General features: G+C 41.6%; 1 protein-coding gene and 1 long non-coding RNA gene across 4 annotated transcripts in view; one reads left to right on the top strand and one right to left on the bottom strand.

Annotated features, from left to right (window-relative positions):
- LOC310703734 (craniofacial development protein 2-like) overlaps positions 1-15,761 on the top strand; it is a 609,970-nt gene extending 594,209 nt beyond the window's left edge. Inside the window, exon 3 of the mRNA XM_083496280.1 lies at positions 15,645-15,761. Coding sequence (XP_083352406.1) covers positions 15,645-15,667 — 23 coding nt within the window. The 3' untranslated portion in view covers positions 15,668-15,761. The remainder of the gene's footprint in view (positions 1-15,644) is intronic.
- Positions 1-24,531, bottom strand: part of LOC310703757 — a 127,915-nt gene that overhangs the window by 23,998 nt on the left and 79,386 nt on the right. The gene's annotated exons all lie outside the window — the stretch shown is intronic.

The following is a 24,531-nucleotide window of genomic DNA, read 5'->3' as shown; positions in this document are numbered from 1 at the left end:
CATTTTCTTCACTTGATACATAAGTACAGGTGATTACATTGTCTTGTACACAGCAACGTACATTTTGGTATTTTACAGAGATATGTTTGGAACGCGATTTGAAACCCTCTGTTTTACTTAAGGTTATACAAGCTTGATTATCAATGTAAACTTGTACTGGTTCTCCACAATTTACATTTAAATCTGCCATCAAATGCTTGAAATAAATCACCTCGTTGCACAATTCACTCAATGCAGCGTACTCTGATTCCGTTGATGACACACTTACAATGTCTTGCTTGCGTGACCGCCAGCTGATTAAAGCTCCACCGACCATTATGACTAGTCCTGTGACAGATTTTCTATCCGGCAAATTTCCCCAGTCACTATCACAGAAGCAACTCAACATTTCGTCCTCGGAAGAATTTAATTGTAACATATAGCCAATTGTCTGTTTGAGATACCTCAGAACTTGTTTTACCCCTTTCCAGGCATTTAGTGTGGGTTTTGAGACCAATCTACTTAATATGCCTACTGCATAGCTAATATCAGGTCTGGACCACTGTGCTATATACAATAAACTTCCAATTACAGAGTGATATACATCAGGATGTTCAAATTCAGGACTCTCATCTATATGAAGTGTTTTTATGAAACCTGGATCCATAGGCACCACTGCCCCTTTGCAATCCTGCATCCTGTATGTAGTCAGTAGTTGTTTAACTTTGTTCTGCTGACTAATTAGACAGCTGCCATCTTGGGCCCAGCACACTTCCAACCCTAGATATGTCCTAACCGGGCCTAAGTCCTTCACTTTGAACTTACTGGACAATTGCTTGGCAAACCTTTTAGTTTGTTTATCTGTTTTGCAGGCATACAATACATCATCTACATAAATCAGACAAAACTCTTGATCACTGCCTGTACCACGTACATAAACACAATTGTCAGCTGTACTCTGCTTGAAACCAAATGACACTAAGGCCTCATGGAAACATTTGTTCCAAGATCTTGCAGCCTGTTTGAGACCATATAGAGCTTTGTTTAATTTCAACACTCTATTGGAACCTGTCTCATAACCAGGCGGTTCGGCTAGATACAGGTCTTCTGATATTGATGCATGTAAATATGCAGTCTGGATATCAAAATGGTTTAACAGGAGTTTTCTCTTTGCTCCAAGCGTTAAAATCAGCCTTACACTGTCCCCCTTAGCAGTTGGGGAAAAAGTCTCGTCATAATCTTTTCCAGGCCTCTGAGAGTATCCTTGAGCCACTAAACGAGCTTTGTATTTGTACTCTCCTGTCACCAGAGGTTTAAGTTTGTACACCCACTTGCAGCCTACAATCTTTGCCCCCTCAGGCGCTGCTACTGGTGTAAAAACCTTGTGCTCATTCAGAGAGGACATCTCTTCCTCCATTGCCTGTTTCCAGCGCTCTGCCTCCTCTTTTGGTAACTTTAACACCTCCTGAAAACTCTTGGGTTCTGCACTTACACTAAACACATTTGCAGTATCAGGAGAAAAACGCACCGGAGGCACTCCTTTATTTTGTCTTTTAGATCTTCTGGGAGAAAATTTTTCTTCTGACCCACTTTCCTCCTCAGAACTACGACCTCTCTTTTGTTGCTTAGCAACTGGTCTCTGGCTAACTCCACTTTCTTGAGAGCTCTTATCTGAACTTTCCTCCCCCTCAGACTCTGATTCTCTATGTCTACCTTCAGAGTCATGAAGCTCCTGGGAAGGTTCAAACCAAACCTCAGTATTGGCATGTAGTCTCTCCCAGCCACTATGTTCACAAAAACTGGCATTCCTGGAGATCACAATGCCATTTGTCCCTTCAGCAAAGCGGAAACCTTTTCCCAGCTCCTGGTAACCCACAAACACTAACTGTTTGGTCTTAGGATCTCCCTTTTTCCTCATTTGTTTCGGAATTAATACCCAGGCTTTTGATCCAAACACATGCAAATGGTCAATTTTAGGTTTTTTCTGAAACAATTTAAAGTACGGGGTTGTACCTATTGTTTGATGAAAGAGCCTATTTTGGAGATAACACGCGGTGAGCATGCTCTCCCCCCAATAAGACATGGGCAAATCAGCATCATCAAGCATGGCAAACATCATATCTTGTAAAGATCTGTTTTTTCGCTCTGCAACGCCATTCTCCTCTGGGGAAAAAACGTTCGTTTTTCTATGCCCAATGCCACGCTTTTGTAACCAATCTCTAAAGGCATTTGACATAAATTCGCCACCTCTGTCCGTCTGTATCCTTCTGAGCTTAATGGACAGAAATCTTTCCACAGATGCCACCCAGCCTTTAAACTTAGTGAACACGTCACCCTTATTCTTCATGGGAAAAACCCAAGAATAACGCGTGGCATCATCCACAATTGTTAGTGAAAAACGCGATCCACCCCTGCTTACAGCAAATGGACCAATTACGTCCATGTGAACCAGCTGTAGCGGTGACTCACTGACTCTGTCACTTCTGGGGTAAGAGACTCTGTGGGTTTTAACCTTTTTACACACATTACAATCAAGGTACTTGTTACAACTCTTTAAATTACCCCCATCAGCCAATTCAGACATTTTTAGTACACTTTTCCAACAAGCATGCCCCATTTTCCTATGCAATAAATGCACACAGTTGTCATGTATAGCTTTGTTATTCACTGCAGGCTGAGATTTACTGACTACTGCTGCAACTTGAGATCCTGCTTTAAGCCAAAACAAGCCTCCCTCTGACTTAGCAGTGCCTAAAATCTCACCAGCCTTCTTAATAATGCAACTGTCTCCTTCAAAATACACTTTAAACCCAGCTTTTAGCAAACAATCTACAGACATCAGATTGCTCCTTAATGAAGGCACACAAAGTACATTTTGCAGGCATTCACGAAGACAAGGAACAAAAACTGCACCCCCCGAAATCACTTCGGAAGTACTTCCATCTGCTAGAGCCACCTGGCTGCGCTGTGCTGAGTTCTTGGAAACAAACAATTCATCTGAATTCACGATGTGGCGAGACGCTCCCGAATCGACCACCCAGACCGCTTGTTTCTCATCAGCAATCTTGACCTCGCCGGTCACCAGCTGAGCCGACTGTTTTCGTTTGAAGAATTTCCTTTTACGCTGCTGCTGCTGCTGCTGCTGATCTCGTCTCTGCTCCTGCACCGGCAACTGAGACTTGACCAACTCCGGACATTGTCGTTTTAGATGCGCTGAAGACCCACATCGGAAACAACGCCTAACAGCAAACGCTGACTCCTCACCAGTACGCTGCTTTTGCTTCACCTCTGGCACGGCATGAGAACTCCTTCCAAACAGCCCGCCTGTAGAAGCCTCTGCAGCCAACGACCTTTCTTGCCTCTTCTGCCATTCTTCAATCAAACGCCCAGTAATGTAACTGACTGATAAATCACGCTCCTGTATGCCTTCTAGAGACAAAACTAAATTATCCCAGCTTTCCGGGAGAGAACTCAAAATAATAGCCACCTTCTCCTGCTGGTCTAACGCACAGTCTCTTTCCTGTAGCGCAGCAAACTTTAACTGTAAACTGTGTAGGTGTTCCTGCATTGTAACCCCAGGCTGTAACATTGCCTTGTACAATGCCTTGCGAATGAACAGCTTGGAAACCGCTGTCTCACGCACATGGAGTTCTTTAAGTGCTTGCCACACACCTCTAGCTGTCTTGATTCCCCTCACATACGGCAACTGGGAATCTTCCAGCCCCAAGACAATTGTGGCCCTTGCTCTTTGGTCATTATCGAGGTCTTCATCATCAGGCTTCGTAGGAAACTTACTCACCACTTGCCAGAGACGATCCCTCTGCAGCACTGCCTGCATGCGTTCCGACCACAGCAAGTAATTGGAGTCATTCAGACGCTCAAAAGCCATCTGAACTGGTTGTGAGGTCATCTTGAGAGCAATGTCCCTGGAACCCGGAACCAGCTACTCACGACCACCGAGAGAGAAAACAGGAACCACAGCACCCAGCACTCACACGCTGCAGCTGTTGTCCTTGAGTCCGCTGCGTCACCAGCTCACCACGGTCAGGAACCAGCCAGAGAACAACAACTTCTGGAACTACTGGAACCAACGCCGTTGATGCTGACACCACCGCAACTCAGGCTGGCAGCACAATGCCCATAACCTCATGGAACTTTGAAGTGTCAGGCATAGCCCTATTGGCTTTAGCCCAAACGTAGCAGAGTTTTCCTGCACAGCGAGGAAGCTAGTTGCAGCGGTAATGACTAGTCAGCTAGACTCAGAATAACTATTTACAGGATTTATTAAAAGGAAAAAATAAAACCAGCAGAGTTTCTGCATACAAATAAAAGCAAAATAAATCCTCTCTTTCTTTCTCTCTCTCTCTCATAACCATACACAGCACTTCTAACTCCTAACACACCTCACACCAAACTGTGCTAGCAATCCTAGATAACAGAGTTGAGTGCTGGTCGTTAACCAATCAGAGTGAGTAGTTTCTAGGTCAAGCAGACCTGGGCTTTCTGCCAAGAGTAAATTGACACCAGCTTGAGTTAATTGTGTTAGCCAGAATCTGCAAGTTTCCCACGAGAACCAATTAACAGAAACTGAACAACAACAGAGGCTTTTAAAAGAAGGGTGATAAAGTATTTTTGAAACAACAGGGTGAGAAGCCTACAGACAGCAGCCTAAATACAGAGGGTGGAATCCAACATACTGTTAGTGTAAGAAGTTCGAGAGCAGTATTGTATAAGCTTAAGTATGGACTATCAATTTACAGTATAATAATGTTTGACTATTGGCTCTTGCTGAGAAGATAACATGATATAAAAGTCTCAAAAAGAAGAAAAAAGCCATTTAGCAGCTATTTATTTCATATACCAATAGAACTGGACTTGATGACAAACAGCCAAAGTCATATTTTCAGATTTGGATATCATGGGCTCATCTCACAAAGCTGGAACTTGTGCATATGACCAGTTTCCATTTGGCCTCCTGGATGCTGGATGCTCTAAACATCTCTTTCTTGTATGGTTCAAAACTAATATGTGGACATACAACCTGATGCCACAGGGATCATATGAGTGCAGGATCTGGTGGCTGTTGTATTCTCTGTGTTTTTTTGTAAAAAAAAAAAGAATTATTAGAATTTTAAAAAATTAAAAAACTGTCACTGAATATGTAATTGAAAATAATAATAGTTATTGCATTAGAGGTTAGCAGCATATTTTGCAATTCTGAGAAGATGCTCATTGGATATAGCTACGCTAAGAACAAGGATCCTGCTGGCAAACTGGCTGTTGCCTGAGTGGACTGCCACAACAGGATATCACCCGTAATGTCACAGTACTCCTATCTACTTATAGGTATTTTGAAGGAAAATTGCTGAAGTATGAATTGTTCCTATGTACAAAAGCAGTTCAGCACTGAGCATCTATTCAACATTTACTCTAGCAAAGGCTATAGAATTACTTTTCTGCAATCTACCCTTTAGAAACCATTTAATTTCTTTGTCGTCTAACCGCTTCCCTGACTGATCTTTTAAAAAAGGTTTTGGTTTTTAAAAATATTTTTATCAATATGGTTCTCAAATTCTCCCCTCCCTACCTTTTTGACTTGACTTATCACCAGCTTATACTTATTTTGTCAGGGTTTGCTCCTGTCCGTCCTCTTCCATTCATTAATGGAGTCTTTCTTACCTGTCATTGGTTTTTTGACTGTGTTCATGCTGGCAGGCTTTTTAGCTTGTTCATACCTTTCCTAATTTATGGTATAAGGCTTTTATTGCTGTATTTTTAAATGGCCTCCAAACATGCTGAAGTGTTTTCACTTTCTTGCTTTCCTCTTTCAACTTTAATTTTAAATAGCATTATTTTTTTACTCCCTTGATAACTTTCTACTTACACGCATGTTGAATTGTATAGGGCTGTGGTCACTATTCCAAATCAGTTTGACAACACTTACAGCTCGTACCAGTCTTGGGCATCAACATTAGTCACTGCAACCTAATCAGTTCCTAAACAAAGCTTGAAGCACAGCCATTCCTTGTATCCAGAAATGATTTCCCCTGAAGTCTGGCAAGGCCTGTATGGCTGTTGGCATGATGTCCTTGGAAGAGTGGTCTGTGTTTATTTTGAAGGACTGACGCCAGGTTCTGTAGCCACTGATTTTGATGATATAGAGGAGATGCTGATGTTACTTCCTAGGAGTCAGAAGAAGGTGGAAAAGGCCCCTACTCAGGCTGGGAGGGTACTGAATGCAGCAGCCTCTATCTTCTCCCCATCTGTGTCTGTCCTGGCAGCACATGGAGTCAGGTTAAATAGTCATGACACAAATATTTTGCCAAATGTTCAAATAGTTTGGAAGCAGAACAATTTCAATTTTGGCACAAATCAGATCACTCACGTTTTATGAATCTCTCTCTGTGTGTGTTTCTGTGTGTGATAAGTCTTAAGCACATTTACAGAAGATATGCTTAAAATGCTAATGTTCATGGAGGCTTTCTCAAGGCATGAAACAATTCCTCGCATTTTGTAATTATTATTTTTAAAATACATGCTTAGAGTCCCAGTAAAAGCAAACAGCTGTAACTTTATTGGCAAACAAAAATATCTCTCTTGATTGAGCTTGAGCCAGTTTTTACTTTTCTGGCTTCATTGTACAATCCTTTGGCCATCTAGAAAAGGAGATATGTTCACCAAGGATCAACTCAAAGTCATTTCTCACATATGTTTCTGTAACTCTAATACAATGGGGAAATTTTTCATTTCGCAGAATCCCACATCTCCACTTGTCTTGCCACTGCAGCATTTGGCCTATACTATGAAACTGGTTAGGGATGCGGGTGGCGCTGTGGGTTAAACCACTGAGCCTTGGGCTTGCTGATCGGAAGGTCGGCACTTCGAATCCCTACAACGGGGTGAGCTCCCGTTGTTCAGTCGAGCTCCTGCCAACCTAGCAGTTCGAAAGCACACAGTGCAAGTAGATAAATAGGCACCGCTCCAGCAGGAAGGTAAACAGTGTTTCCTTGTGCTGCTCTGGTTTCGCTGGCTACATGACCCAGAAAAATGGTCTGCGGAAGCGGACAAACACCAGCTCCCTTGGCCTTTAAAGCATGATGAGCGCCGCAACCCCAGAGTCATTTGCAACTGGACTTAATTGTCAGGGTTACCTTTATGAAACTGGTTAAAAACACTGGCTGGCTCAAAAAGCAAGGAATGGATATGTTTTATTTCAGTTTCAGTTTCCCATTCCTCTAGTTGCTTTTATTTGATTTTCTGTCAGGATTTTCATGTTCCTTAGGAAAAGGGCAAACTATTGACCATCTAGGGAAACTATGACTTAGGCACGTCACCAGGAACACCATCCAAGTTAAAATTTCACCACAATGACTGAGGAAACTTGGAGAGCCTGTGCCACCTCTAACTGCAATCTCAACACTGCGTATTAATAACCATGGTCTGCTTTTTTACCCCTTGTTTTTGTAATGTTAGGTGTCATCATATATGGTTCTACAGAGGATCAAGAGGACTAGTCCCACTCTACATGATGTTGGAGCCCTGGGGTAGTTTACATCATAACTATTATTACTGTGGTTACACAAAGGATCTATTCTATTCTGTTGTATTCAACTTTTTAATCAGGAATTTTTGTTGGGTGTCTTGAACAATTCTGAAGTATATATACTTAAATTAATAAATACCGGTATGTGCCATGAAATGACCCTAAGAAGCTTAAATGGGCTTGTTTAAACTCTGTCCAGTTCAGAGCTAACGCCTTGTCATTTCCCAATAATGCCAGCAGGACAGTGAAGAGTTTGAAAAACCCCCCACCCCCCAAAAAACCCTTCTGTGAGTTCCCTACTGCCATAGCAACTTAGGGGCCCAGGAAAGACATCATGATGTATAATTGTTCCAGTCGGGTCATCCTGAATCAAATTGGGACAACTGGACTACTATATCCATTGGGATAGGAAGCATTACTCCTTTTTTCTAAATTGATGGAGGATGTTAAAGAAGACAAAACTCTGCTGTTTGGTTTTTAATAATAGTAAGCTTCCCCTGAAAATTAACAATTTTTAACGACCCCTCTTAAAGTTACCCGAAATGCCCTCATAGCTTCTGCATGTGACCAATGGCCTCTGAAAGTGTTAGGAGAGAAATAATATTCAGCTTTACTCTAATCTGAATATTCACTATTCACTAAATAGTCACTAAATGTTACTGGATCACAGTAGCTAACAAGGTGCTTTCCGGATGTTGCTGGACCACAGCTCCCATCATCCCTGGCTGAGGTTAATGGAAGTTGGAATTCAACATCACCAGAAAGGCACAATATTGGCTATCACTGTACTAGAACCTGACAAAAATTTCAATTTGCAATTCATTCATATTCTCTCTCTCTCTCTCTCTCTCTCTCTCAGATGGTGTTCCAGTAGGAAAGAAAATAAGAATAACTAAACTTTTGACCACTCGTTATATAGAAAAGGGGATTTTAGCAAATGCAGCATTTCTAATAGCAGCAGATTGTGACTAGATAAGCTGCTCCTGCTGAAATTCCCCCCTGTACAATGGTTAAAAAATCAAAAGCCTAACATTGAAAGGTTGGTCATCTCTGAAATAAAGAATATATCTCATTAAATCATTTTAAACTCCATTATAAAATAACAGTTTATAGACTAGTAATCAATGAGCCTCACAGAAAGTGCTCTCATTTTCAAATAATAAATTGATATATGACTTTACCCAGTGATAATATAAATCAATCAAAGAATGTGATCCTAAGGACATTAAATAACGAGAAGCAAGTTTTATGGAAATCAATAGTACTATACTATACTTTCATTAAAAAATTTGCTTAGATTGATTTAGAAGTACAATATTGATCATGCAGCCCAAACTCCTGCCCTGAAGGGTAGCATGTTCCCCACCTGAAAACAGAAACGACAACTTATTTCAAATGTTTCTTAAATGCCCACAAAGAAGATTCTGCAGCTGTCTTGACCATATAAGAAGTTCCTCCTTATGTTCACATTTTATTTCATTGCATTTTAGCATTGTTTGTTTTGTCTGCTATCATCAGTTGAAGAGAAATTATTCCACCTTTTTAAAAAAAAGAAATATGTGTTTTTCAAACCTACCTTTAGTCTTTTATTTTCTAAACTAAACTGAGTACCCTAAAACTTACAGGGAGGTTTTGTGTCCTAGAACTCTATAATCTAGGTGAGAGACAGAATATGGCTACATTTAGACATCAAGCTAAAGTATGAGTAATGAGCCCTGGAGTCACAGTATGGCCACATGAAGGCTTTTGCTTCCGGTTTTGATTAACCACAGTTTAACATGTTGTCCAAACCCTAAACTGTGGTTAATCTAATGATGGCTTGTTTAAACCACCCAGCCTGTTTGAATCAAGCTGAAGTCTCAAGCTCTGACAAAACAACAAACTGAGATTAATCTTCCCAATGCCTCCTCATGGTGATGCTGGAGGAGGAGGAGGAGGAGGAGGAGGAGGAGGAGGGTGAAGGCAGTTGAGAGAGCAAGCCAGAATTGGGCTCACATTCTTGTCATGGTAAGCTATGCTTCAGCATCTGAATACAGCTAATATGCTAATGCTTGTCGTAGGGGTTTTGCAAAAAACTAAAATGGTTAACACATCCAAAATACAGCTTTTGCAGCTCTCCTGTCTCAGTGCCCCAGTTGTACTTCCACTATTCCTTAAAGGAGGAAGATGTTGGAATTGTCTTTTGGCTGTGGTGATACTGAGTGGAATAGGAAGCAATTTTCTGCAAGGGATAATACATAGCTGTTGCATCAGGTTTTCTTGAAAATTCCACTGGATTCAATGGAATTGACTTCATAGAAAGTGTGGATAGGATTGCAGCTTTTGAGCTGGTTGACAGAGGCTGATTTTGACTTTCTGTACAGGACACAATTGGTTTTTTTAAAAAATATTATAGTATTCAACCTAACTTACATCTACGTAGACATGGTTAGGAATGCAGCCATAATAAATCTTACAAGCATCACATTGCCATTTATTTTTGCCACAAAATTCAGGGAGGAATCACAGGTTTTTAGTTTGTTAGCTATTCTCAGTCTCTGCCTGTCCTGGTAATATTTCAATTACTCCAAAATGTAGCTATGAAAATAATAATCTGGTGCATGCAAAATCCCAGAAAGGGCAACGTTTGCATTTGAGAAATGTAAGCAGTTTGACAAACCATTAATAAACTTCTGTCAGTGTCTTCTAAGTATTTAGAAAATGTACAAAGTGACAGCCAGGATTCTTATGGGATTAGTTTAATGATTTGTCACTGTGCATTTTCACCATTCATTGTTCCCATTCCATCTTTCATGCCTTACAGAATACAGCGCTCAATTCCGAATATAGTTATAAGAACCTCTCTCAGCTTACTTACTGCAGGCTTGAATTCTTGGGAATAATTTTATTCTTGATATGCAATTTGGAAATCGATTAAATGATAATAACAATTGATTTTTCTGACATGGAAGATGCAAAACCATGTAGTTTGCTAGTGGTGGATTATTAGAAACCCCAAGAATATACAGATGGCAAAAAACCAATTGCCTAAACTAGAATCAAACTGAGCATGGGAAGGACTCTGGCCTGCTTTTTTTATTTTGGAACAAACCTCCCAAATTTTCATTCATGTACAGAATGCAGTTCTGCAAATTAATCAATGAACCAATTGGTGAATGAATCCATATTGTACTTATGCAGTGGTCTGAAGACTGCCTCTTTCTTTAACATTTTACATGTGCTTAAAAAGCAGCTAATGCCTTCTCTGTGGCTACGATATCAAAAGTTCTCTCAGAATGTGACAGTATGTCCTACTGTCCAGTCCCTTCCTGGGGAATTATATGGAGAAAAGGATGATTGCTTTCCATGTACTTACTGGAGCAGTCATCTTTCACCAAAGCCAACACCACACCATACAATGTCCTCAAAAGACTACTTCTAAATATTCAAGATGCAAGATCAAATGGCAGTAAAGCATTTTGAAATGCACACATTGCTCTGCACTTCAGATTCTCATATGACCTGTGTGTTTTTTTCTGGGGGGGATGCAGGGGGATGCATACCCCTAAACATTTTGTGAATCTAAGTTTGGCCTCATTGAGGGGCAGCATTTCAATGTGAGTAGGAAAATGAGAGTACCCTTAAACATTTTTTAAGAAAAATAACACTGCACATGACTCTCACATATTATTAAGTAAGTTTAAAAGCTTTACTTTCTAAAGCCAAAGGTCTGGTTCATGTGTTATTCCATGCAGCAGCAAGGAGAACACAGGTAGAATACTCTTGGGTGCAAAAATACAGATTATAGTTTCAAGCATGCAGCCTGAACTTTAGAGCAAGTTCAGACTCATCCAGTTAAAAAAAACTCCCTTCTCTCCAGATCTTTTTGGTGTGATTATTTAGAGGAATGGTGCCTGTATTGAGAAAGTACAGGGAAGCTTGGATAGTCATTTGAAGAGCACAGCCATTTTAGCATCCTGTTTGATTTTATTTTGAAGAATTTTGTTGTTGTGACCCTAGGGGGCACTAGGAATGAATTTATGGAACTAAAGTGGCAGTGGCCCCATAAGAAGTTTGGGAATGACTGATTTACATTACTTGATGGTTCTATAAAGTGCGCACTCTCTCTCGTGCGTATGCGCTCTCTCTCTCTCTCTCTCTCTCACACACACACACACAGAGCAGGCCAAAAGTATAATCCAAACCCTGACTGGGCAGTGGTAGAGTTTCAGAGAGCCATGGGACCACACTGGACAGAAGATCAAGGACAGGCAAATCGCTGCTGCAGCCTGGAGCTGGTGTACCAACTGGACACAACCCCATCAAGCGACAGCAATGAGGCCAACTCAGGATCTAGTAAATGCCAGACTGACTCAGACTCTCCCCACACCAGAATGTCCCACTTTGCAGCTTTGAACAGGCTACTGCATCAGGGTTTCCTCCACCAAACCTTCATGTTCAGCAGGCAGAACAAGGAGATCCATGTACGGAAGAGTGACCGTGGCTGGGCGGAAAGACACCTTCATCCAATCCTGAACTAATCCCAGTGCAAATTGGCAGATTAATGGACTACTGTCAAATGATCTTGTATGGAACTAATAACTTTTTAGCTGAAATAAGAATCAAAGTTCATTTTAAGCAGGAATGTTGTTGCAGCCAATATCATCACTGTGAGAACAGCGCATTCGACAAAGGTATCAACAAAAATCCATAGTTTTTTAAAGGGAGGACACAGAAATGTTATTGCATCCATTTCATAGCTGGAATATCCAAGTTGTTGTTTTTCACCCCTGTTTCTCCATCTTAGCTTGCCTGCAAAATTGAGGCTCTTGGGCGTTAAATGCTCCATTTAGCGGAATGGAACTCCTCCAGTCCTTGATTGGTGCTACTGAACTCCAAATGGGACTTTATTATTGTTATTATTCCCTGCAGATGGGCTTCACTGTTTGCAGGATGCTGCCCTGCTAAATGGAAAGTGCTGCCCTGCCTGGCAAGAGGTAAATATCCATGAATGGAGGCAGCTGATTAACACAGCTGGAGAGGGTGATTAAGTGATTGGCTCTGAGACCTTTGTAGGACCTGAATGTCTGGAAAAGTGAGGAGAAACTGACACACTCAGTTTGGAAGGTGGAGCCTTGGTGTTACTTGGAGAAATAGGCTGGGCGAATGTTGAACCTATGCAGAAGTCCTTGTGTTGTTGAATAGGCATCACATGGAAGGATAGTGATTTCTTTTTTAAAAAATAAATGTAAATAACTTTTATTCTTCACCATATTAATTTTTATTTTATTTTACAGTAAGCCTTGGAACATATAAAGGGGTTTGTAGATGAATGGATTATGATCACATCCATTTCTTTTATTGCACATGATATAGTGCACTAACCAAATTGGATTTCCTGTGTGTTGCTGTTTCAGTGGCGTATGTTGCAAAATGCAAGCGACCTACATCACCTATGTAATGTGAGAGAGCCAGTGTGTTGTAGCATTTAGAGTGTTGGACTAGGACCTGAGAGATCAGGGTTCAACTCACCACTGAGCAACCTTGGCAAGTTACTGCCTCTCAGCCTAACCTACCCCACAGGTTTGTTGTGGGCATGAAATGGGGAGGGGGAGAACCATGCATGCCCCATTGAGCCCCCTGGATAAATAAGGGATATGAATGCAATAAAGAAATAAATAAGATGGCTCTCAAATCCCTAGTTTACAATGTTTGCAATGCAGCTAGAAAGCAAATCCCTTTACGTTCGCAGAATCCAGGGCTATGCTGCTGTCATAACACACCCGGTTCATCTGCTTTGTTTGGCGTACCTGTTCCCAACCAGTCTTCTGCAGCTGTTCATGCTCTGGTGAGTTTTGCTTCCACTTGGAGTTGATTTCCTATTCGTTTAACTTTCACAGGGCTGACTGTAGCCTCTAATCATAGTACACCGTAAGTCCTGCAAAACAATCAGTTCTGCTATAATTGAGGCTGTATATTTTTGCACCCTTTGTGATTTCATTGTACTACTGCAGAATATGTATCGCTGCCAGCTATGAATGTATGTGGGCACTGCCCAGTGAAACTTTTGCGGCCAAAGGGAATCCAAATCGGGCAGGTGGAGAGATGAGGCTTCAGTTTGTTCTGCGCCATTCATTCTGACTTTATATTTATTTGTTTAGTATACAGCCCTACACCCGTAGATCTCAGAGTGGTTCACAACATAAAAATACAAGATAAAAAAGACAAAATACATAATAAAAACAGGAACAAGAACAAACCAATAACCCCCACCCACATAACGTGTTGCAGTAATCTAATCTGGAGGTTACCAGAGCATGGACATCAGTAGTTGGGAGTGGCGGCCGAGACCATATAACACCGGTCTTGAAAGACCCACATTGGCTCCCAGTACATTTCCGAGCACAATTCAAAGTGTTGGTGCTGACCTTTAAAGCCCTAAATGGCCTCAGCCCAGAAGGAACGTCTCCATCCCCATTGTTCAGCCTGGAAACTGAGGTCCATCTCCAAGGGCCTTCTGGCGGTTCCTTCACTGTAAGAAGTGAGATTACAGGGAACCAGGCAGAGGGCCTCCTGGGAGGGCGCCAGTCCTGTGGAACGCCCTCCCATCAGATGTCAAGGAAATAAACAACTACCTGACTTTTAGAAGACATCTGAAGGCAGCCCTATTTAGGTAAGTTTTTAATGTTTTCTTGTGTTTTTAATATCCTGTTGGAAGCCGCCCAGAGTGGCTGGAGAAACCCAGCCAGATGGGCGGGGTATAAATAAGAAATTGTTATTGTTGTTGCTCTTAGGCTATCCCTGTCCAGATAAAGGCACAGCTGGGCACCAGCCAAAGCTGAGGGAAGGCACTCCACACCATGGAGGCCACTGGAGCCTCAACCAGCAGCAAAGGATCCGAAAGTGTCTCCAAGCTGCATACCCACTCCTTCAGAGGGAGTTTAAGTCCATCAAGAGAAGGTTACCTCCCATGTATCCAATCTAGAGACCTGCCCACTAACAGTGCCAGAGTCTTATCTGGATTGAGTTTCAGTTTGTTGGCTCTCATCCAGTCCATCACCAAGGTAAGGCAGTGGTCCAGGACATCCACTTCCTCACCTGCAGATGTAAAGAAGTAGAGCTTTTTGTCATCAGCTCTATTATTTGGGTGGCCTGAGCTGTTTTCAGTGACATGAATTTAATGGTGCAGAACCTTTTCTGCCCAAAGTGGAGTAAACATAATTTGAGTTGGGGTCGAGAGTCTGGGCCTGTTCACAGAGTATACAATGCCCTAGTGAACATCATAATGCAAGTTTAATAATTCACAAAAGACACAAGAACATGTCCACCGCAAGATAATTGCGCAGCAGCTGCACAGATCCATTGTTGCAAGAAAAGAAAGAATAGTGTGCTGTGCTGCCATTTGAGTGATAGTGTGCCGTTTACCTTTAAACACCTCTCAGAACAGTCAAGATTCCATTAGGAAATTTCTTTTTTGTTTTGCGTGTGGGAGTAGCAGGGTTAGCATTTCTCTCCTCTGCAACTGTCAGATCAGAAGGGGGAGGCGCTTTTTCAGTCCTTTCAAAGCTAATGACATAATTAGCAGAGAAACCAAAAATTTACAATTCTGTAATTCCTCCCAGATAGCACACGACAGAAGTGACATGTGGGGCCCTCACAAATGCAGTTGCATAGCCTTTCATTTTTCTCCCTTGGCTTTCTGTCTCCTTTTTCTTCCTCTTTCATTTACTCTCCTTTGAATGTCCTTAACTGTGCATTCTGGCCAGAGGATTGGAGAAGATCAGTCTACATCCCAATCCCAAAGAAAGGCAGTGCCAAAGAATGCTCCAACTACCGCACAATTGCACTCATTTCACATGCTAGCAAGGTTATGCTTAAAATTCTACAAGGCAGGCTCAAGCAGTATGTGGACCGAGAACTCCCAGAAGTGCAAGCTGGATTTAGAAGAGGCAGAGGAACCAGAGACCAAATTGCAAACATGCACTGGATTATGGAGAAAGCTAGAGAGTTCCAGAAAGACATCTACTTCTGCTTCATCGACTATGCAAAAGCCTTTGACTGTGTCAACCACAGCAAACTATGGCAAGTTCTTAAAGAAATGGAAGTGCCTGATCACCTCATCTGTCTCCTGAGAAATCTCTAGGTGGGACAAGAAGCTACAGTTAGAACTGGATATGGAACAACTGATTGGTTCAAAATTGGGAAAGGAGTACGGCAAGGCTGTATATTGTCTCCCAGCTTATTTAACTTATATGCAGAATTCATCATGTGAAAGGTTAGGCTGGATGAATCCCAAGCCGGAATTAAGATCGCTGGAAAAAATATCAACAACCTAAGATATGCAGATGACACAACCTTGATGGCAGAAAGTGAGGAAGAATTAAAGAACCTTTTAATGAGGGTGAAAGGAGAGAGCGCAAAATATGGTCTGAAGCTCAACATCAAAAAAACAAAGATCATGGCAACTGGTCCCATCACCTCCTGGCAAATAGAAGGGGAAGAAATGGAGGCAGTGAGAGATTTTACTTTCTTGGGCTCCATGATCACTGCAGATGGTAACAGCAGCCACGAAATTAAAAGACGCCTGCTTCTTGGGAGAAAAGCAGTGACAAACTTAGACAGCATCTTAAAAAGTAGAGACATCACCTTGCCAACAAAGGTCCATATAGTAAAAACTATGGTTTTCCCAGTAGTGATGTATGGAAGTGAAAGCTGGACCATAAAGAAGGCTGATCGCCGTAGAATTGATGCTTTTGAATTATGGTGCTGGAGGAGACTCTTGAGAGTCCCATGGACTGCAAGAAGATCAAACGTATCCATTCTTAAGGAAATCAGCCCTGAGTGCTCACTGGAAGGACTGATCGTGAAGCTGAGGCTCCAATACTTTGGCCACCTCATGAGAAGAGAAGACTCCCTGGAAAAGACCCTGATGTTGGGAAAGATGGAGGGCACAAGGAGAAGGGGACGACAGAGGACGAGATGGTTGGACAGTGTTCTCGCAGCTACCAACATGAGTTTGACCAAACTGCGGGAGGCAGTGGAAGACAGAAGTGCCTGGCGTGCTCTGGTCCATGGGATCACGAAGAGTCGGACACGACTAAACGACTAAAACAAACTGTGCATTCCCATTTATCCAAATCACTTTTGGAACTCATAAACTCATATTAGGCTTATTAAATACTCCATTGTATTTTTTAAAAGTTCTTTTCCTTTTTTCCTTACATACCTGTGTGCAAAATTCAAATTGGTCCTAGGGTTGTCATTTCTCATGGGGGGAAAACTTCAATACCTACATGGAAGGCTGAACTTCAATGAGTGTAGTGTTTGTCAGCTCAAGATGCTTACCATACCTAGTGTGGGAGCCATACTGGAAACAGAAGGGGTTGATTGCGAGACAGTGATCGTTAGATATTTTTTTCTCCAATGAATTATAACAAAAGATGCTAAAGACAGCTAAAGGATGTGTACACAGCAGGATTTGGGAGGCATGTTCCTAGAAGAAATAGGGAACAGCCGTTGCTTCTTCATCCCAGAATCCTAGATGTATAACCTGACACCTGTAACCTGGGAAAAACTCCTTGGAATGGAGTCAACAAGCTGACCTCATGATGGCAACATCAGCCTCAGTTTGTACTTTGCGATTCCTATTTCTTTCATTCCCCACAACCCCCAGCTTTGTGTAATTTGGCCCTGATGAAAAACTCTGGGCCACCTCCACACAGTCACTATTTTGCAGGAGGAATTCAACCACATACTAGAAATTTATATTTCTGCAATTAAAGAGGATAAAGGCACACACTCATTCCAGTGCAACAAATCTGTTTAAAAAAAGAAAGAAGGACATTTTGGATATGCACTTCAAAATGTGGGGTAAATGACTGATTAATGGGCAGATATATAACCCAGGTGAATGCTCAGGATGAATGTTCATTGTCATATAACCTTCCCGCAAATGAATTGGAACAAATGCTCAATAAAGACTGGACATCGTGTAACTTCTGGGTTATGCATGCAAAGCAGAAATGAATGTTCAATAAACAGGTCATCTGGAGCTGCTGGAGAACTCAAAGGCTTGCCAGACCTTTGTGATTTTTTTAGTTGGTCCCAATAAAGATCCTGCTAAACTGTAGGCTTTGGGGTTTATACTAATCATACTAATCGGGCCAATTCAGGTCAACCCAGGATTTAGCTGGAGCAGGTTGAGGCAGCACTGGGTAAGATCAAGACCTCGCAGAGCAGGCATAGGCAAACTCGGCCCTCCCGATGTTTTGGGACTACAACTCCCATCATCCCTGACCACTGGCCTGTTAGCTAGGAATGATGGGAGCTGTAGTCCCGAAACATCGGGAGGGCCGAGTTTGCCTATGCCTATCCCAGAGCAACCCAAGGCTTTCACAAGGAGGGCAGTTGGGCGATGATGTGGGTGAGAAGCAGACACATGCCAGTAGCCTCGCTGACCATATATATTAATGAGGGTGTTAAACTCTCAGCAAAGACTGTGCAAGGCTCCTGATTCAGTTTGGGACCCTGATCTTGGTCAGGTCTGTATCAGATCATCCCAAGTCAGATCAGGGCTGCTCTGAGGCACTGGGTTGGATCCCAAATTAGTCTGGAGGCAGGCATGCTCAGCCCTGGTTTTTACATATATCTTGTTGCTTATTCATCAGCAGTCAGTGTAGCAAATGCTTATTCTGGCTCACTGTTCATTTTTCTTATCACTGACTCTCCAATTTCCATTTTACAATTAACTCAGCTGATTCTGTTGGTTGGCCAACAGGGCTTCCAAACTCCCAAAGCTGTAGAAATAATTTAGCTCTTAAATATGGTCAAATGATTGGGGAGTACAGAAGTGTTTATGGCTTTTCCTCCTGGCAATACACTTACTGTACACCAATAAAATGAGCACGGATAAGAAACCTGATGTATTGTGCATTTCTGTGGATTTATAATTGGGCCAGGAAGCGATGATGCCAATGAGCTGCTGCTTTGTTTGAAACATAGATGGAGAAAAAACAGCACTAGGGTCTAAGTTAACTTTAGCCAAAGTTGCGCTACATAAAAGAGATTTAAACAAAAGGTTTCATGGTTGTTGTCACTTAAGCATAACAAAATGGTGTAATGACTTGAAGTTCCAATGAATTTTTTTGGTTGTTAAATACAAGCTCCCCCTAGGGTGTTGAACACTATTATCTAATTTCTACAGAGTTCTTAACAGAGTTCAGTTAGAGCCTTGTCCCAACTAATTTTTCCCCACACTTCGCAAGGAGATGAGTTCTTAATTGGAAATCATTGAATAACAATTTATAGCTGTATAGTTATTATTTAAGCACTTATTAAGTACTCTAAAACTCATTTCACTATTCAGTAGGCATGTGCCATGGGTCCATAACCCTACAGTCTGAAACAGGGAGCCTTTTGTATCCATTGAAGCTTTGGGCACACCTGTACCGAACATTTAAAGCACTTTTAAACCACTCTGAGCAGTCATGTCTTCCCCCAAAGAATCCTGGGAACTGTAGTTTAAGAGTGCTCTTCCCAGAGCTACAATTCCCAGACTGGTTTAACAATCCTCCCTCCCCACAGAATTCTGGGAATTTAGCTGTGTGAGGGGAAATAATGGCATGTACCAGGTTACCATTTTAGTGCTGTGGTTTAACTTTGGACAATCCACAAGAAAGACTTGACTGTATTAACATCTGTAATAAATTTATGGCTAATGTTTTGCGTTGGTCACTTAGAAACAGTGAAGTGCTAATAAGAACAGGGCAGAAACATCTTGTACTGTACTATCCCATAACCTGTGCGTGCCATCATGCATTAGAATAAAAGCCTTCAATCTGTTTCCTTGTCATTGTTCTTGTTGCTTTATAATTTATGGTCCAAATGAATATTTTAGTATCATCTTATGAAGAGGCCAAATGACTGAGTGTTTTTAGGGAATGACTCTGCCCATGAATGAGAACTTAAGAAGTCAGATTATGCAACTGATAGATGGGCTTGATTATAAATAATTTTCCTTCAGATCTCTCAGGTATCCTTTTGATATATTTCTGGCTAGATGGAGCTGCTCTTCCATGAGTCAATGGCACATAGCAGAATGATGCAACTATACAAGTGCAATTGATTGTGTGGTTCTGTCCTATGGAATCAGCCCTTCTTTTGACAGAGCAATGCCAGTAGCGCTTTGGAAAAGGACATTTCCCAAAGGCCCTCTCAGAGAACCAAGGATATATTGTATAATTGGACAGAGAATTTGAGCAATATGACTGTCCAGTTAAAGATTAGGAGCTATGGAAGTGTTAGATAACCAGACCTTCCTTGAACTACAGCTAGTTTGGCCATGTGTCTGACTTCACAGTCGTCTGCTTGAAGGAGCCCTGCCTGGTCCAAGTCTGGTTTGAAGATAAAAGGGATGATTCAGCTAAGGTGTGTTAGCAGGAGCTTCTCATATAGAGCAACATAACTTCCCCTCTCTCACCTGCCTGTGCATGCCCTATGTACCCTGCAGAATTGGCTTGGGGTGTGTGTGTCCTGGAGAACCTGCACAGCAGTATGCAAGGGGAGCAGAGGGGAGATTGTTCCATCAGGCAAGCTAAACCCAAGAAGGGAGAGCAGGGCCTTGAAGTTGCCCATCAGCAATTAGTAGTTGGACAGCAGACTTTGCAGAAAGAAAGCTCACCTGGTCACATTCTTCCCCACTATGGTGAAATAAAAAATAGTCATTGTACATTTGCATACATTAGCATATGCAACTCCTGTTTTCTCCTCTCTCTCTTATGTGTGCTACTTTACTTCTTCTTCTTTGATGATGATTTATACCTCCACAAAACCACCTTAATAAGATTTGAAATAGTCATATTTCAGCGTATCGTACATCCCCCCTAGGCATTCATGGATTCTTTGTCTCCTTAGAAGCTACATTCTGTTCCATACAGCAGTACATTTTAAACATGTCTATACTTTTCTTAGGCTTTCTGCTAACAATACGAGATGTAATCTGTCACACCTACAAAGAATATCTTTGTAAGAGACACATAATGCTTTTAGGGCTTAACCTTAAGTAAGTGATCTTACCCACTGAGAGAGGATTGATTCTTCTGAGGTGCTTCATTCTGTATTTTACTGCTAAGTGATCAAAGTTCACCTAGAAAATGGAGGGAGGGACATCTGGAAGAAAACAAATATCCTTGGAAGATGTCCTTGAAAATTATCTGAAAGATCAAAAATAAGAATTTTCTTGTGTACTTAGAATCATAGTATTGTAGAGTTGGAAGAGACCCTGAGGGTCATCTAGTGCAATCCTCTGCAATGCAGAAATCTCAAATGGTCTACTTTAAAACCTCCAGTGAAGAAGAACACACAGCCTCCTAGTGAGTCCATTCCACTGTTGAACTGCTCTTAACGATCAGAAAGTTGTTCCTGATGTTTAGTAGGAATCTCTTTTCTTGTAACTTGATTCCATTGGTTCAAGGCCTACCCTCCAGAACAGGAGAAAAGAAACTTGTCCCATCTTCCATGTGGCAGCCCTTTAGACATTTGAAGATGGCTATCATATCTCACTCAGTCTCTTCTTTACCAAGCCAAACATACGCATTTCCCTCAACCGTTCCTCATAAGGCTTGGTGGCTGAGGCAACCCAGTCAGATGAGTGGGATACAAATAAATAATAATAATAATAATAATAATAATAATAATAATAATAATAATAATTGTTGTTTGTTGTTGTTGTTGTTGTTATTATTATTATTAGTTCCCAGACCCTGAATCATCTTGCTTGCCTGCCTCTGCACACCTTCATGCTTGTCAATATCCTTCTTAAACTGTGGTTCTCAGAACTGGACACAGTGCTCCAGGTGTGATCTGACCAAGGCAGAATAGAGCGGTACTATGACTTCCCTTGATATGGACACTATAGTTCTGTTGATGCAGCCTAGAATAGAATCATAGAATCATAGAGTTGGAAGAGACCACAAGGGCCATCAAGTCCAACCCCCTGCCAAGCAGGAAACACCATCAGAGCACTCCTGACATATGGTTGTCAAGCCTCTGCTTAAAGACCTCCAAAGTAGGAGACTCCACCACACTCCTTGGCAGCAAATTCCACTGTGGAACAGCTCTTACTGTCAGGAAGTTCTTCCTAATGTTTAGGTGGAATCTTCTTTCTTGTAGTTTGGATCCATTGCTCCGTGTCCGCTTCTCTGGAGCAGCAGAAAACAACCTTTCTCCCTCCTCTATGTGACATCCTTTTATATATTTGAACATGGCTATCATATCACCCCTTAACCTCCTCTTCTCCAAGCTAAACATGCCCAGCTCCCTTAGCCGTTCCTCATAAGGCATTGTTTCCAGACCTTTGACCATTTTGGTTGCCCTCCTCTGGACACGTTCCAGTTTGTCAGTGTCCTTCATGAACTGTGGTGCCCAGAACTGGACACAGTACTCCAGGTGAGGTCTGACCAGAGCAGAATACAGTGGCACTATTACTTCCCTTGATCTAGATGCTATACTCCTATTGATGCAGCCCAGAATTGCATTGGCTTTTTTAGCTGCCGCGTCACACTGTTGGCTCATGTCAAGTTTGTGGTCAACCAAGAGTCCTAGATCCTTTTCACATGTACTGCTCTCAAGCCAGGTGTCACCCATCTTGTATTTGTGCCTCTCATTTTTTTTGCCCAAGTGCAATACTTTACATTTCTCCCTGTTAAAGTTCATCTTGTTTGTTTTGGCCCAGTTCTCTAATCTGTCAAGGTTGTTTTGAAGTGTGATCCTGTCCTCTGGGGTGTTAGCCACCCCTCCCAGTTTGGTGTCATCTGCAAATTTGATCAGGATGCCCTTGAGTCCATCATCCAAGTCGTTGATAAAGATGTTGAATAAGACCGGGCCCAAGACAGAACCCTGTGGCACCCCACTAGTCACTCTTCTCCAGGATGAAGAGGAACCATTGATGAGCACCCTTTGGGTTCGGTCAGTCAGCCAGTTACAAATCCACTGAAAAAGCATTAGCTTTTTTTGTTGCTGCATTACACTGTAGACTCATGACAAGCTTCTGGACTACAAAGACCACTAGATCCTTCTCACTTGTACTACTGGCATGCCAGGTGTCATCCTCCTCCTCCTTGTTATTTGTGCATTTGGTTCTTCCTGCCTAAGTGCAGAACCTTACATTTGTCCCTATTGAAATTCATTTTGCTAGTTTGGGTCCAGTTCTCCAATCTGTTAAAGTCATGTTGAATCCTGATACTGTCTTCTGTGGCATTGGCTAGCCCTCCCAGGTTGGCATCATTTGCAAATTTGATGAGCATCCTGTCAATTCCTTCATCCAAGTCATTTGGATGAACATGCCATGATGAAGCTGGATTTTATGCTGTTCTTTTGCTGGGTTAGGTTTAAAGTAAGTGTGGGGAACTTGTGGTCCTTCAGTTGTTGTTGGACTCCAACTCCCATCAAGCCCAGCCAGCAAGGCCAATGGTTATGGATGATGGGAGTTGCCCAAGAATCTGTGATGTGTATTTCAAGCTCCTCCTGGATTGCAGAAAATCTCGGCATCTGGTTAGAATTGTTCAGCATTCATAGTCATAAGAAATATTCTTTTGAAAATGTAATTGTGAAAACCTCACAACTTTATTATATTTCCACTCTCCTATTTTCAATGACCATGTGTGAAGGACTGGTTTCACCTTTTTTCACATTTGCCTTCCACATAGGGCCTTTTGGGGGAAGGCCCCAAATTTATTTATTTATTGGATTTCTAATCCATATTTTCAGAAAAATATAGCAAGGCAGAGTACAAGATAGAGGGATAAAATCAACAATATAATTGCAAACTTTTTTTACTGTATTTTCATATCGAATACCTTTTGGCATTGAATTGTTTTGTTGCATATATTGCCTTGGGTATTTGTAGTGTGGCACTGTATAAATTAAGACAAATGCAGCTAATTAAACCTGAGCCTTTTCAACGGCGATAGATAGCTGGGAGATGTCACCACCGCAGATAACCTAAAGGTCCATCAGCCTTCACAGATCAGGCTTTATGCTGGAGAATAAATAATCATTGTGGGTAATGAGTAAATTAATATCACTCTTGTGTGCCAGTGTCACTTTTGAATTAACTTCCATTAGTGGTGTGCTGTCTACTGTGAGATGCAACCTCTCTTCTTGACAGCCTTTCCCCTTACTGAAGACCAACGCTGTGATTGGTGAAGCCTCTAATACTGATTGGCTGAGCTGCTATGGGAGGCAGGATTTTCCAAGGACTCAGGGCTTGGTGAATCAATGGAGCGACATAATCCAAAATGCAGAGGGCAGTGGAAGAATAGTTGCTGACTTCCACATATGCATTTGAAGTAACCAGGTAATGCTCTGGGATGCAAGCTTTTAGTTTGCCTGTAATAAAAGCATTTTTTTTACTGCACTGCTTGATATTTTAAAGTCTCTAAGTGTGCACAGTCTAAACAAACACACATATTCTATATCACTTATTTTTTAAAAACAGCAGTATAAAAGCTAACAAAACAGAAATTCAGAGGATATGAATTTGTTGAAATTTCAAGAAAAGTTATGTGTATTTGCTGGCTGCTGTATATATAATTAACCTTTCAGATGTGCCTCCTTCATTCCACAATGTCCATGTTTAGATGGGGAGGGAAGGACCAGTTTAAGCTTAAATAAAGCATCGGTCTTTATTGACAAAGTAGCAGCAAGCTGAAATATCAGGGAATAATGTCTTCCATACAATTAGCTTCAACCTCCTAAGGGGAGATAAACTATAGGGAAAGAGAATCTGACAGTGATGATCGTATGTTTGAAATGGGTAGTTCAACAAAATGATGAGGCTTGTCAGAAAGGCCCTACAGTCATACATAAAAGAAGAATCATTTAGATGTGGCATTATGGTAGTTAAGAAAACAATAAAAGCATCTTGGAAAGCATTCAGTCATGCAAAGCAGGAGTGCAAGAGATACATTTATTTGGTTAAATGTCAAGGTATGAGCGTGTATTTAGACTTAACAATTATCCTTCTGTGCTAG

Source organism: Podarcis liolepis (genome assembly GCF_965112155.1).
Source record: "Podarcis liolepis genome assembly, chromosome: 3".
In the NCBI taxonomy this organism is placed as follows: domain Eukaryota; kingdom Metazoa; phylum Chordata; class Lepidosauria; order Squamata; family Lacertidae; genus Podarcis; species Podarcis liolepis.
Note: the sequence above shows the minus strand (reverse complement) of the source record. Positions and strands in the feature narration are given on the sequence as shown.